The 15,682-nt window shown below is 37.9% G+C and overlaps 1 protein-coding gene across 2 annotated transcripts in view; it reads right to left on the reverse strand.

Moving 5' to 3' along the window:
- Positions 1-8,369: 8,369 nt before the first annotated feature.
- LOC101861828 (probable phospholipid-transporting ATPase IA) overlaps positions 8,370-15,682 on the reverse strand; it is a gene marked incomplete at its 5' end in the record, with an annotated part of 73,256 nt that continues 65,943 nt past the window's right edge. For both annotated transcript variants that reach the window (XM_035971227.1, XM_035971226.1), the window contains 2 exon segments: positions 8,370-10,160; positions 11,094-11,137. In XM_035971227.1, the coding sequence (XP_035827120.1) occupies positions 10,107-10,160; positions 11,094-11,137 (98 nt within the window).

Genomic DNA, 15,682 nt, shown 5'->3' on the forward strand with positions numbered 1-15,682 from the left:
CTCCTGCTTGAGTTATGCATGTAAGATTGAAACTGCTTTCAATTTTAATCATTTTCCCCTATAGCAAGTTACAGAACTCTTTAAAACAAAATGAGTGATGTTTTTCTTTTGAAAATCGGACCATTATTTAATAAATGGAAAGTGTGCCCGTATCTTTTTTGGGATAATAGGCATTGGACTCCCGACGTCACGATTATGACATAATTAAACGGTAAATAGAATTTCACGCTTAATGTACTTGACTTTTATTTTTATATATTGATTCTATATAAAACAGCAAACAAAATGATACCTCAATGGTCACGATACAACTGTTATTAAGGATTTTATGACTTTGTGAAGCAAAATTTAGAGTTTTGGTGGCACAAAATGCAGTGCAAAAATTTGGCCAAATCAGGGCGAAAATTGATTCACAAAAACGGTCGCTGCTTCTAAACTAACAAAGGTAGCGCAAAAATTTAAAAAGCTCTGAAAACAGAAAGCCAAGCTCTTTTCAATAATCCAAATTTTAGTGCCCTCGGAGAAGTTTGAAAATTTCACTGAAGTGCCTAGTAGAAAGATACAAGTTACGCACAGAATTTTAGAGTACACATCATAGTTTGAGTGAGGGCCTGCTTCACTTTAAATTTAATAAAAGCAGAGTCGAAGTAGAGAGAGAGAGAGAGACATTGGATTTGTCCCTGAAATACTCAACTGCACTGACACAAGGATTTTGAGAGATTTTGAATATTATATATCAAATATGGTCGCTTTGTCACACTTTGAGGATTTTCATTTTTTTAATCACAAAAAATACATTGGACTAAGCAAGAAAAACACATCCGAGTGCTAGTGCATGATTTGCTGTATTGTTTATTGATAAAATGATGCGTTTTTTTTTTTTCAAAAACAAAAAAGCATGGTGAAAAACTTAATAATTATCAAGTCACAAGGAAAAATACAGTTATGAATAAAATCACAATCACTTTGATGAAACTGGAAATTCTAAATAAAACAGTTTCTGTTATTACAAGATAATTTCTATTTATTAGTATGAGAAGTGAGATGAGGAGAGGGTACATGGTTAGCCCATGGTAGTGTGTATGATCAAATGAAAGGAAACTGACCTGAATGAAGTCAAATAACACAATCACAATTTTAACATGATACATGTGGTTGAAGTAAAAAGAAAAATATGGCTCAGACTAGATACAGTGTAAACATGAATCGAGATAAATTCTCCATATATATATAATATATGAATCTGAAACTTCCCTTCATTGAAAAAGAAAACCCTTTAAAAAAGTACACACAAGCCCAATCAAACAGCACTTGTCCACTCTGATTGAGCAACATGCAAAACAATACTTCATTCATTGTATTCTATATATATCTTAGAAAATGTACGGTACCTTTACTAAACTAAACTAGCAGTCTTTCAAGGAATGTTTAAAATGAGCAGTTTTCTGTTTCCGACAAAAGATCTAAAAAACTGAACATAACTAATTCATGAAACAGAAGGAAAAAAACCCAACTATTTTTTTTCTTTTCTGTGACATACAGTGCAGCTTCTCTATAACAACCTTCGATATAACGACATTCTTAAAAATGTATATAGTGACATGGTGCCCAGGTCTCCAGATATCATTTGTAATATTTTTGGTCGCCTCTCTTTAACGACATTGTTTTCTGGTCCCGACGATGTCGTTATAGAGAGGCTGCACTGCACTATATTGTTATATGTCTCGTCTTGGGGATTTTATTAAAGCGAAAATAAAACATAACCCCCCCCCCCCCCCAGAATGATATCTCACTAGTGCCATTGCAAGGAATGACAAATATTCAGTACGATGAACACGATCATTTTTACAATAAATATGATCATTTTAGAAATTATGGGGGGGGTTCTCTTTTGCAACATGTAAAACACAAGAAAAAGTAGGCCTACTCTGAAATTGCTTTACTCACAAAAACGAACCCAACCAGTGATCAACTTAAAATGCTGATTACTAATACAATGTTGTCAATATAAGAGTGCTTGGGAAACAAAATATCAAGTGGTCGCCCTCTGTTACGGTCAGTATCTGTATTATAGTAATCTGACCATGTGGTCCCTCTCCCAGCAGCATCTCAAGCCAGCCTCAACAATTACACTTTTTTAAACCGCCTCAACAATTACACTTTTTTAAAACAGTACAGAAGCTTCACTCCAGTCTCAGTCAGAAACACAAAAGTAGGCCTATGCACACATTCAGTAGTGGGCAACTGATGGTGAGTGTTTCTGATCGTCTTTGTTCATGTCACCTGCTCCTCAACTCATTTGTGTGATGACAGACAAGCAGTTTCCCACATGCCCTTTTCCCTCTATCAAGAGGAAACACATCAAACAATTTTGATAAAATGAATACAAGTACAAATAAAACCTAAAGAAATCTCCTATTGTAAAAATTAAACGGTATGATTAGTAGTAGAGTAAAGCAAGGCGACTGGCTATCTCAATTGATTAAAAAAGACAAAAATACAGTTCCAAAAAAAGACGAGAAAGCCTGAAACAATTTATATGGATATAATAGAAACGATAAGAGCGACAGATAAAGAAAAAAAAGAACAATACCACAGAGTACCAAAGAAAGAAACACCCCAACCTAGTATTATAATTAAAGCAAATCGTCTCAAGTGAAACTTAATTGGTCAACATAAAACAAAATATTTTAAATACCGGTAGTAAAAATGTATTTCAAATTCAAATAAACTGTTACTGTTTTGCCGCAAACCCAAAAATGGCATTCATTGCCAGTCACGTATTATGTTAAGACAAACACTGAGAACTTCTTATACTTACAACATACAGTGGAATCTGCTTAAACTTCCGAACATGATTTATCTGAAAACGGTGGTAAACAGAAGAAAAAAATAGAATCCCCAATTTATTTTTTCATGAGCAATCTCTCGGGACCAAACACAATCCCCCAGGTTTTAGTTTTAGCAGACACCACTGTATGGTCACTGTCAGTACAAAGAACTAGGTCCCACTCCGTTTATGTTGAACTCGTTGAAGTTGATATTTGATTAATTTGATCTTTTTCTTGGGTCTCAGATTAAACAGAAAACAAATCTGACAAAGAATAGATCTAGCTGTTCTTCCCAGTGAAAATAATGAGGGGAAAAAATCCAGAAATATGTCATCTCAAATTAACTGACTTATAAATAGATGAGGTGAGTGCATCCATTGACTTAAACTATAGTCCGAGTCAGAATAAAACAACCTCTCCAGAGTCAACATCTATCAGGCTGATGGTGGCATAGTATTCATCATCAAACAAACAGCAAACTACTCCTGAACTTGATGTATTCATTGCACAAACCACACAGAAAAAAAATCATGACATACAACATCACCAAACGTCCTTGTGCTAAAAGCACACAACTGAGATCAGGGAACAGGCGAGAATTTTGTTGTTTCTCGTCTCTCGACATCCCTCATGACGGGTGTGAGAGTGTGAGAGGGGCCAGATGAAATGGTACAAATCACCTTACAATAGTCAACCTCTTTCAGCTTTCTTTATATTTTTGGACTTTCAAAAATCCCAGTTGAGTAAGTATGGGACACACCACCTAAGCAAGTACCAGTACAGATACTGGTAATAAATTGTACTAAATGAAATTCTCAACAATAGTATGAGAATATAGTTCAGTCTCAGAGCTCTGATTAGCTTTTAAACTTTAACTTTAAGTAGGATATTTAATTGCCAATATACATGATATATGTAGGCCTACATTTATTAAAACACATTATCCCTCTGTTGTTTAGCTTGATATTAAATTGGCAAAGAAAACAGAAACTTAATCAACTCGGGGGGAATACTGATATTGAAAACATAACATTCATTGAGCCTAGTATTGTTACTGTTTTAGTAATTACTTATAGTTGAGGTGAGCACATCCACTGAGACCAAGTGAAAAGTAAATAAAAATAATGTACAAAACACAACAGAGATTACAGTGATAAAACGACCTTACATGGACTTGCAACTTAATTTAAATTAAACACCATGAACCAAAAGGATGGACTTTCAGATCACTACCTAACTGATACATCATGATAATAATGCTGATGTACACTAAACTTTGCAAAAGGTAAAGGAGACTGTTCAGATCTTAGGAACAAATTTCTTTAATCATACATAAACTTGCTTTACTAATGCTCTGATGAAAATTAAAATACATGAGCAGTTCCAAAAGCGCACACTAGTCTCTCACTCGGCCACTTCTAAACGCTTTTATTTTCTCAAATAAATCCTTCCTATAGCATGGAAATTAAATACACAGGCATCGACACATAAACCAGACATTCAAAATAAGGTTATAATAAACAACTTCACATAAACGCTTTTGAAATTCTTCCATTCAATGAACAAAGAAGCACATTCTAGAATAACCCCCCCCCGAATGAGGAAATATTCTTATATATTTTGGACAAAATAGTGTGCGCCCCCCCGGCATTCTATACACAGAATAATGCGTAATTCACGTCAATATAATGAGTACGACTCACTGTACTTCTATTTGCCATGTCTACTTTTATGTCATTTTCAACTTCAAAGCTAGTTGTTCGAAGGACAATTCCACCTTCTGGCCTTGATGTCAGCAGGAACCCCACCCCACTGCCTGAGATATGTCATAAGTGTTGTCATTTCATCTCTGCATACCTCTACAATATCACCTTTGTTATAGCTGCTCCGTTGTGGTCAAACCATGACCTCCCTCCCACCTTCAAGATAATACTCACTGTAAAAGTAATAATAACGATGCAAGTGATAACAGATTAAGAGGAATTATAATTTGTTAGTTAAAGTATGAACAGCCGCAAACTAAACTAAACAAAACAGCCTTTGTATTGAGCCACTGTGCAAGTAGTAACAAAAACAGAAATATAGTAATGGGTGAGAGTGATCAGGATGGCAATGATGATGGCGATGATGATGATGTTATAATGATAATGGTAATATAATATTAGTAATGGCAATAATAATAATAATAATATACAAAGGTCTCTGCATAAGAACACTCCACCAAAGAATCTGCTCCGTCCAAAAACCTCTTTTAATGTGTAACAGAATTTTATCTCTCTAATTTGCATGCCCAAGAACCCCTCTAAAAATACAAATCCACCTATGAATTCTGTTTGAGTTCTGGGTAATAACTTTTCAGAGTTGCTTTATCACACTTTATGTAGGTTGGTGAGAAGGGAGATCTGCCGTGCCAAGGCAGACCGACGTATATCTGTAAAAATTGTTAATTTTTGCATCTTTGTTTAAATGGGCGCCTATACCCATTCTACATCTTGTGTCTAAGGCAGGAAGGCGTATCTGCACTATAAATAGGAGATTTCACTGTGGCAAACAGATGTAACTGAAGGGCCATGGCCATATTTCCAATGGCAGCGCGACGTAACTCAAAATCACAAAAAGTGCAGATACGTCGCTCCGCCTTGGCATGGCAGAGATGGGTTGGGGTGAAGGGAAATGGGTTGGTGTGGACTAGTACTAGAAGAGAATAAACAACGTTTTTGAAGCATGCATGATAGCTCCTCTCACATGGTCAAAGTCAAAATGTCCATCTGTTTTTTCAAAGCTGACCTATTCATGTTCATTCTTTCTCTTTACTTTATACGCCTTTGCAAAAGGTGCTGTTTCATGGGTTCACCCGCAATCAACTCAGAGAGACAAAACAACTTCATAAAAATTCGTTTTCAAGTCTGCGGTAGTCACTTGCACCAAAAAGTAATGAAGGTTTACACTATTTAGAACATAAAATTAAAACATTTTTAAAAAGCACCCATCTCTATCTTTATCCATCTCTGTCTTCCTTCAGGCATCTGTCTCGCCTATATGGGTCACTATTTCATCACAACAGAATAAACAAGAGAACCTGATGGGTTGGAGTAGAGCTGTGCCCCTGAAATGCGCTTAACAGTCCAACCTATTTGAGAACATGCTTTTTAAATGTTCTGTGTCCCGATGGCCGGGTTCCAAGGCAGAGACCACTGTATCTATATTTTACATAATAATCAAAACAAAAATACTTTGTATAGGCAGAGAGTATGTTGTGCTGACAAACAAACCTTTTAAAGAAAATACACTTGAGTCAACAACTAGAGAGCCCTTTACGTTCACATTACAATCAACTGCAACTCTCCCACACTATGAAAGAGAATATAATATGACGTATTACTGTCAGATTCATGAGGAGAACTTTTAACACAGCTCAGAGGAACTAATAATACTCATTTCTAAAACAAAACAAAAATCAAACTCTGGATAAACAATGGAACTAAATAAAATAAAATCTAAAACCAAAACAGAATGCATTCAAACTTATCAACCATCCTGCAATAGCTCAGGGATATTTTCTCAAAAGTAACATGTAGCATAGAAATAACATTCCCTTTTTTTACATCTCTCATTAGTGCATATACAATGTTTACTGCAACAAGAAACGATTTGTTTGTACACACTTAGAATGAATGCAAGTTGGTTTGCATTCAAACTTTATCTAAACGTTGGTCTAGTATGAATAAAACAAAAATGAGGCAGAGTTTGTATAAATGTTTAAAATGGGAATGGGGTGGGAAGGGAAGAGATGAAAACTGCTGACAAGTTTGAAATTTGAAACAACGTACCAGGGCGTTACGCTGAATCTCATCTGATTTATTAGGATTAAATCAGTCTCACTGGTCAGAGCGCTATTGAGAAAGATTTTTCTGGATAAATTTTATTCTGCGAGCCTATTCACAGCTCATCTGCTCCTTTCATTCAACACTGCTTCCTCCCATCTCAACTTTCTACTACACCGCCTTCCCTCAACATACAAGAAAAAGAACACAAAAAAACCTCAATATCATCAGCATTTTTCTCTACACCGCAAAAAGTCAGATTCATCACAAGACATTGTTCAAGTAGAAGGCCAACATAATCACGGCGAATACAACATCAGGAGTTCAATGTACAAAAATGCTGAGGGGGGGAAAAAGGTAGAAAAAGATATTGCAACAGCACCCTCTTGCGTCAACACACACCACATATAACATACCAATACAACAGTTGCTGGAACGCAAAAACCAACCCAGAAAGAAACGAGCCAGAAATAAAGACTTCACATTCAGACAAAAACAAACTGGGGCATCAGGGAAGCAGGGAAAAAACTGTAAACAGTTTCACTTCCCTTCACCATCATTTTAAGCCCGTATTTGAACTAGAAAAAATACGTATACTTTTTATCAGGTCCTGGAAGGGTTAAAAAGTGCTTCACCTTATTTTACCCTCTGACAGTTACATTAAATTACAAAGTTCTAGGAGGCCAGATACAGTGGAACTCGGATTTAACGAGCTTGGATTCAACGAGAACTCGGATTCAACGAGATGAGATAGATTCCCCGTTTTTATTCTTCTTTAAAATCAATCAAATTAACCCGGATTCAACGAGCACTTAAATCAGCCAGCTCGGATTCAACGAGGTCGCTTCCGGGGTGAACAGCCCCCGCAGATGTGGCTTCACTCATTTTTCTCCCACAACCAACTTTATCTATTCCTGGAAACCCTCCTTTGCACCTGCATTGTGAACCATTATTCACTTAGTTGATTGCATGCGACCAATCAGAGGCCTTTTTACACACCAACACATGCGTTGTTGGCCCGCGTACGAGTCTACTCTGGCGTGTGTCGGGGTCGGACGGGCGGCCTGCACACGTGTGAATGTGTGTGTGTGTGCGCGTCGGGGAGGGGGTGGGGGCAGCGGTCCGGGCGTTGAACGTCGCAGATACAAACGCATAACAGTCTTTTTTTCCCCTCGGCAACTGATCATTACATTGTATTACAATGATAAGCTAGTCTTGACGTAGATCTTCGTAATGAATTGTGCGCTGGTCTACGGAATCAAAAGTTGCCATTACGCTAGGCTCTACACAGCAACACAACTTTTTGGCAAACAATCGAGATGGCACAGGAGTGCATTTGAACGAATCGGTCTTTTTTTTACACAGTTCATAATATGCAATCATTTCAGGCACAACTTGTGACTTCTCTTTATACATTACTTGCTCAGTGCCTGTAATTATCTACACAGAACCTCGTGTTTGCTATAACGAACACTCGGATTCAACGAGATTTTAGGTCAGGCCCGGCGACCTCGTTGAATCCGAGTTCCACTGTACAAACTACGACAGCCTGGACAACTACAGCTGCAGTTTGCCAGGAAGAGATAAGGTTATTAACAGCGGCGCTGAAGAAGAGAGTAGATCATGCTGAAGTAGCCACCAGTCATTTGTGAGAGGAAAGATTGGTAACTGCCTCTTCTCTACCACAAGTTTCTTTCACTCTACAGGATTTCTCTTTTCGTGTGAAAATTGCGATGACTGACACGAATTTCTTTTCACTAATATGACCTTCTATCTCTCTGGCCAACACTGAATCACTAAGCTATCAGAGTCTATGACTGAACCCCCCCAAAACCGGGCAGATAACAGGAATTATGAAGCATACATTTAACAGAGGCCCACTCAAACAAACAGAAATTTCGATAAAACCTTATTTCACAATCTTCTACTTCTGGACTCAATATTTCCATTCCTCTGGGTGGTAAATCATCACTTCAGAAACATGACAAGACACATCTTATAACCAACACAGGATATCTTCATCCAAGAGGACAGAAGTTTGTATAAATAAACCAATTTTGTTCAGAGCAAAAGCCCCCAAGGGCTAGGTACTGCCCACCACACAGGAACAAGAAACGTATAAGAATGAGTTAAGTGTTTTACTGTGAGTTTGCAAGGTAACTGCGACACCCCACCAGGAACTGAATAGGAGCGTAAGTAATTGAGACAAGAAAAAGTAAAAGCAGACTGCATTATGGCGCCCACCAGCCACCCGTATAATTAAATAAAACCAAACCCATACAAACAAGGGTTCAGCATCCAACATCCATGAACACAGATCACACTCACTGATACAACAATCCACAGCCTTGCCATGATTAAGGAGGCAAAGACAGGCACAACTCACAAGATATAGACAGACTTAAGGGTGCCATATAAATGCTGTCGTATTTCCCCAAACTATTGGACTGCAAACGTATTTACATCACACATCCACAATCTGAGATACAAATACAACCCATTAATCCATCCAAAAAAAAAAAAAGTCTGGAACATGGCATATCCCAGGAGAGTGGCAACCATACATTCTGATTAGAGATAAATAATCCATCCGTACTCCAATCTCTCTCTTTTCTTTACCTCACTTCAACGGAAGAGGGTGATGGGAAGTCAGAAGCTGTGTCACATTACAGGAATGAAAAAGATTGCACAAGGAAATGTGGGGGAGCAGTTCGAAGAAAAAGATAAAAGTAACCAGGGATGTACAAAGACTAGAGCAGAATTTAAAGGAAAAAAAGAAAAAAAGATAGGCATGAGGTTTTATTCCAGTAGGCCAGAACACCTTTCTATGAGAATTTGAGAAAGGCGTCACTTAGAAAACATGGTGAAAATAGAAAATTGCACAAAGTCCAAGTCCAAGAGAAGCACAGTGGAAGATAGGGCAACACAGAGTCCAGCCCAGAGGCAATAATGAAAGTGTACAGATAATAGATTTATAGATATATACTCTCATTTTGTCACAAATAACACCTCTATACATCGTAAAACAATTTTTCTTCCATATCTTTTTTTAACAGGGTAAAAGTTTTCTTTTCCATGAATCTGATTTTCGAGAAAAAAATAATTTTATAACCACCAAATTTTCAGTAGTCAAGTCTCTTAAAGAAAACGGCTTTCTCATCAAACGCCTTTCTCCCAGTTAATTCGAAATCGCAAAACTTATGAGAGAGACCTCTTTTACAGTAATTCTAACCAAAGGAGGGAAGGCAAAACTCCAGGGGGCCTTTGATCCCCGACCGACTTTGGTGGTGGTGACGGTGGGGGTGGTGGTGGTGGCCCAGCTGGGTAGATCACAGCAGGCTATCGGAGTAGCCCACCGCCAGTGAGTGTCATAACACCTCCTCTTGTACTCCGTCGGCTGACCCGGACGTTGGCACATCCACATCCTGTGGCCGTCACCCACACGGACAGCTCAGTATCCTTCTGGCTTTTCTCTTCGTGTGTCGTAGGCTCGGATATACTCCGCCTGTACCGGGGAAATCAAATTGTAATTAAATGTAAGTGATTTTTACATTTGTAGCTGAGAAATCAAATTGTAATTAAAGGTATGTGATTTTTATGCCTGTACCGGGGAAATCAAATTGTAATTAAATGAAAGTGATTTTTACGCCTCCACCAACACAATTTAGATCATTTAGATTTTTTAAATGCCTGATTCCACCGCATCGTGATACATTTGAGAGGCAGACTTTGACCCTGTCTGACAGGGATAACCCAGGTTGAGAGGAATACAACAACATCCCAACAAAAAGATAAATTTAATCGATAAAAATCCGGAATCAAACTCGAGTCTCCTGCATGCGACAGTAAAGCAGTCAACCACTTCACCACAGAAGCCAGTTTTCCAGTAAGAAATGATTACTTAAGCTTGGGGTTTGAGTTTGAAGGAGAAGCACAATGACTTTGACACAACAACGGCTACTCAATGCCGGGGATGAGTGAGACTAAATAAGCTTTAGAAAATTACACGCTCAGTAGGCTTGACTAACACAAACAAGATAACATCAATGGGCTCAGGCACAAACCACTTGAGGGAGAGGTAGGGAGGGAGAGGGAGAAAGAGAGAGAGAGAGAGGGAGAGAGGGGGGGGGAGAGAAGGAGAGAGGGAAAGAGAGAGAGAGAGAGGGGGGGAGGAGAGCGAGAGAAAGAGAGAGAGAGAGAGAAGGAGAGGGAGAGAGAGAGAGACAGAGGTAGAAGGAGAGAGGGAGGGAGAGAGAGGGGCGGAGGGGGAGAGAGAGGGGGGGAGGGGGAGAGAGAGAGAGAGAGAGAGAGAGAGAGAGAGAGAGAGAGAGAGAGAGAGAGAGAGAGAGAGAGAGAGAGAGAGAGAGAGAGAGAGAGAGAGAGAGGGGGGGGGGGGGAGCATTTAAGTGAAAAGGCTATTTTTTAAAATTTCACCTACCTGGTTGACTACACCATGTTCTTCTTGGGAGAAAGCAAATCCATCTGGGGGAAAAAAAAGTGCGGAGAGATTGTGATATATTTGCTTAAGACACATTACAACATACCATTACCGAAAGTGAGAGAGGAGAAAGACATAATGATGCAACAAACATACCTTCAAGGCACAAATGACAAATAGGCACACCCATAAGGACATGTTCAAACAATCATGCAAGTGCAAACATAGACAATTCACACTGGCAAAAGACCTACGAGTATACTTGCATTAGAATCCAGAGTTTCTCTGAGTTTCTGCCAAAGTTTCACTTCATTCCGTACCATCAAAGTCAAAGTGGACAGGAAAATTACCTTTACTTTTTATTTCATTTTCATTATCTTCCATTTTCATTTCTATACTTAAGTATCCAGTTTCAAATTCAATTCCCTTTTTATTCTCTGACTTTGTTAATATAATCTTTATGTTTCAAGGTCAGTAAAAGTTTAACACTCTAAAAATATGTCTAAAAGGAAATTACCTTACCAAGGACAAACAGATCATGGCAATGCAAAAACATAATTCATAAGGAAAAATAACCTTTTTAAAAATTTGTTGGCAAAAACCTTTTGAAAAGATGGAATACTTAATATTTTCTTATACATTAGAAGATTTTATTCTAAACGTCCAACAGCCCTTCAGCAAAACTTCCATTTTTAAAAACTGAATAAAAGCATTTTCCCCAACAGCTAAAAAAAAAGACAAATGAAAAATCAATTGACGTCTTAATCACCTGTCTCGGTAAAACTCTCTTAAAGATCACATTACAGAATGGTATACATTTCTTCTTACAATTTTTGTTGTGTGCAATTCATTCTCTTTCTTTCGATACAGACAAAACACAAAAAAATACCTTGCTGTACTCACATTGAGAACGCATATAACAAAAATGGTATATATATATGTTTTTTATATCCTTTTTTTGTTTGTGTCATTCTTGGTGAATGTTTCCTCTTATAATTTTTTCTTTGGTGTGATTCTCCTCTCTTTCTAAATAAAAACATTTTTTTAAAAAGCTGATCAACAATATATCTAGCTCTTCTATACCACAATATTATAAGAAATACCTTGACCCTAAATACATTTCTATACATCCTTTGTTATTTGGTGCACCCCTCTAAAGTGACCCTGATCACCAAGAAAAGCTACACTTTAAAACATAATAAAAAATAAACCTGAGCTGATGAACATTACCAAAAACTTGTAAGTAAGTACAAACAAATTATTTAATTTGTTAAAAAGGAGTCAGCAACAGAGCAAAAACAGTCGATAAAAGCCATGACTTTAAAAAAAAAAGATAAAGAACAAAACAAAACAAAACCTGATAGTATAATGAAAATGAAACCATAACTTTGTAGAATAAATCAGATTATCAATACTGTTGTTAGGTTGTATACAGTCCTTTCAGAACATATAAAACTTATTTTAAAAATATTTTTTTATAAGCTTGAAACAAATCTAATACCATGAGTTTGCTATGAGCCTGGATGATAAAAGCACGTTTCTGGAGAGCATCATAACAGAACATACACAGCAACAAAGCTGATGATGTACTGGTAAAGAGGAGGGAAGGAGCTGCCAAGACACACGGTAAGAGATCAAAGGTGAAGGCGAGGTCTCAGCTTTTACAGAAGAGGATATAATAGACGGATTGAAGAATAAGAAATGATGAGGTAATTCATACATCTTCCTTTTTGGTTTTTTTAATAGGGATGGGGAAGACAGTGACAGAATCAGTAAAATGTGTAGAAGGTAAATTACAAAAAGCTAGGATAGGCCAAACTGTAAATAAATATTATATTTAATACAAAAGAGTTTTGTCATTATTACCATACATAGTCAAGCGTGTACCCTCTGCTGTGTCAAGGTAAATAGCATTCAATCTACGGCAAGTCCTTGAAGAAGCAAGTTCACAAGTCTAGACAAATGTCTACACTTTCTCAAGGGCCAAGATTTTGTGTGCGTGCGAGTGTGTGTAGGGGGAGGGGGGGTGTTGTTGGTGTGTTAACCAAGCACGCGCGGCAGTTTGTATTGGGTCAGATTGCTCAATCAGCACTATGCAAGGAGATGAACGCTTATATTCCTACTATACAGATATAAACAGGAAGCTTATATATCATAAAATCAAGAATAACATACTGTCCGTACCAGGAAATTCTGTGCGAAATAAAAACAGGGCACTTGGATCATCTACATACCATATATATATAATATATACATTACTGACAGAGAAAGAGAGAGAGAAAGTGTGATTTACAGTCTTAAAATGAAGGGTTCCCAGAACATGCCAAGTCCCCCGAGAAGAAAGAAATGTCAGTGCTCCGGCTTTGAGTACAAAATGCTGCATGGCACTGAGATAACTGAACGAAGTAAGCCCAAAAGCAGCCCCAAACTTTTGCAAGTAAAGCAGAGAGGGTAAATTTGTCTGCGGAATAAGGCAAGAAGGAAGGAACGGTTCAAGCGAGGGCTGCATAAAAGCTTTATGATAACATAAAGAGTAGCCGCTGTGTAGAATAAACAAAGTACACTGGTAAGAGGCAACTTCTATGACTCTTGATAAATGCTTTAATTTACTGTAATTATATCATATTCTCTGTCTTGATTCAGCATATTTAAAACTTTCAGTAAAAGTAGAAAAAAATCCAACAAAATGAATTACTTGCACATGGAAGTGGCCGAATACCAAAAATTACACCAAAAAAAAAAAGTTAGTTCTTGTTTGAATTGAACCCTAAATCAAAAGAAACCCTTATCTCCAACATACTGCATAAACCATCCGTGAACATTATCAGGTAGAAAATAACATTCAAAACTTCCACTACAAGTAAATAGATTATAATTATACAGCTAAAAAAGGCTGTGAGAATCTGTAACAATATTACATTTTGTCCTTTTTTAAAAAAAGTTAACAAAATGCAAAATCAGTTAAGGTGATGTCTATAAAACAAAGCCAACGATCCATGACCAAACTTGTGCTTTAACTTTAAGGGCTAAACTGAAGGAAGGCATTGTTTAAACCAAATGTCACAAGCTGATGCTCAAACAATCCATAACATGGGAAAGGAAAACAAAATAGTATTAACTAACCTTCCCTGCACTTTAACCAATCACATGTTCACATATTTTCTGATTGAGACAGTGTCTTATTCGATATTCCCAAGGCACAGTATATGGTGTATACCACACCTATTCCAGCAGTGTTTCATTTTTGTGTTCAACAGACAACTTTTACTATCAATCCAAAACGGATATTTTCTTTCTCTGAAGAACTTAAGTGATATGTCTGAGGTAAAAATAAAGGATAATGAAAGTAAAGGTTAATGCCTAGATACCATTAAGTACATTGCAAAACAAACTAAAGTTGTATACCTCTAGTAGTTCACCAAACACAGATAAGGCACTATTGAAACTTTAAAAACCAGTACACATTCAGGAACGTAAGAGTAAGATGCTGCGAAAGATGCACAGCGTGTTGTTTTCAGCACATTGTTATTCTTAAGTCATAACTGTGCAGTTTTTTGTGAGAAAGAACAGTCTCCAGGCAATTTCATATTCTCCAGTAAAATGGCAGTCTGGCAAGCATTCTACGGAACACCCGATGTTCCAGGACTAGAAAGTGTGAGGGCAAGGTATATACGTGTATGACAAAATAAAACAGAAATCATGTACCCATGGTATGTATTGATATGAAAAGTTTTCATTTCTGATTAATGCTCTTGTTATAATAGCTTTGCCGGAGGGATTCCCCACAGCAACTGTATTCTTTAGGCCATGCAAGAAGTAAGAGTGGGGGGATGTGGAGAGGGGAAGGGGGCAAAAATGGGGAGGTGGAGTGATCTTACCTCGCTGCACTCTTCAATTTCATCACTAGGGTCACCCGAGGGTGGCACAGCGACTACAACTTTGGCTAATGTGATGAGGAAGGGGGGGGAAACGGGATGGAGTGTGTGTACAAAACAAGGCACCAGATTTAGATATGTGAAGTTGCAGCCAAAAAGCCCTCAACCCGGGGAATGTCAAAGACTTGAGCAGTAACCTTCTGCGGCACTCCAAAAGAGTCAATGCATCAATATTCGTACAAACAAAGGAACACACACACACACACACACAAACACACCCCCACAACACTGAATGAAAATTCCTGCCTCTGCTCAAAGCATCCTGAAAGATCACACCTCAAATCCTTTTGAAAGATTCCGCTTTAAACCAAAGTTTCTCAGAAGGTAAGGACGGGCTCATAATGGCTGACACTTTCTGCAACCTCTCTACTGCTACTCCTTGGTTCCTTCGATTGTTTGTGGGATGGATAAAGAGATGAATGGGGGCTCTCGTGGTCTAGAGGTTAAAGTGTTCGCCTCTCACTCAATAGGTCGCGGGTTCGAATTCGGATAGCAACGGGAAATTTTCTACACTAAAATGTTCTCTTGTCACGTCCTTTCCTGCTCTCGAACAATCAATTTTCTGTCGTCTGCTTTCGCCTCCACTTTCTGCCCCCACACCTTCCCTTCTTTTGCCTCATCCTCTGGGCTTCTGACTCTTTCTGCAGCCCCTCT

The sequence above is a fragment of the Aplysia californica genome, unplaced genomic scaffold (genome assembly GCF_000002075.1).
Source record: "Aplysia californica isolate F4 #8 unplaced genomic scaffold, AplCal3.0 scaffold00400, whole genome shotgun sequence".
Lineage (NCBI taxonomy): Eukaryota > Metazoa > Mollusca > Gastropoda > Aplysiida > Aplysiidae > Aplysia > Aplysia californica.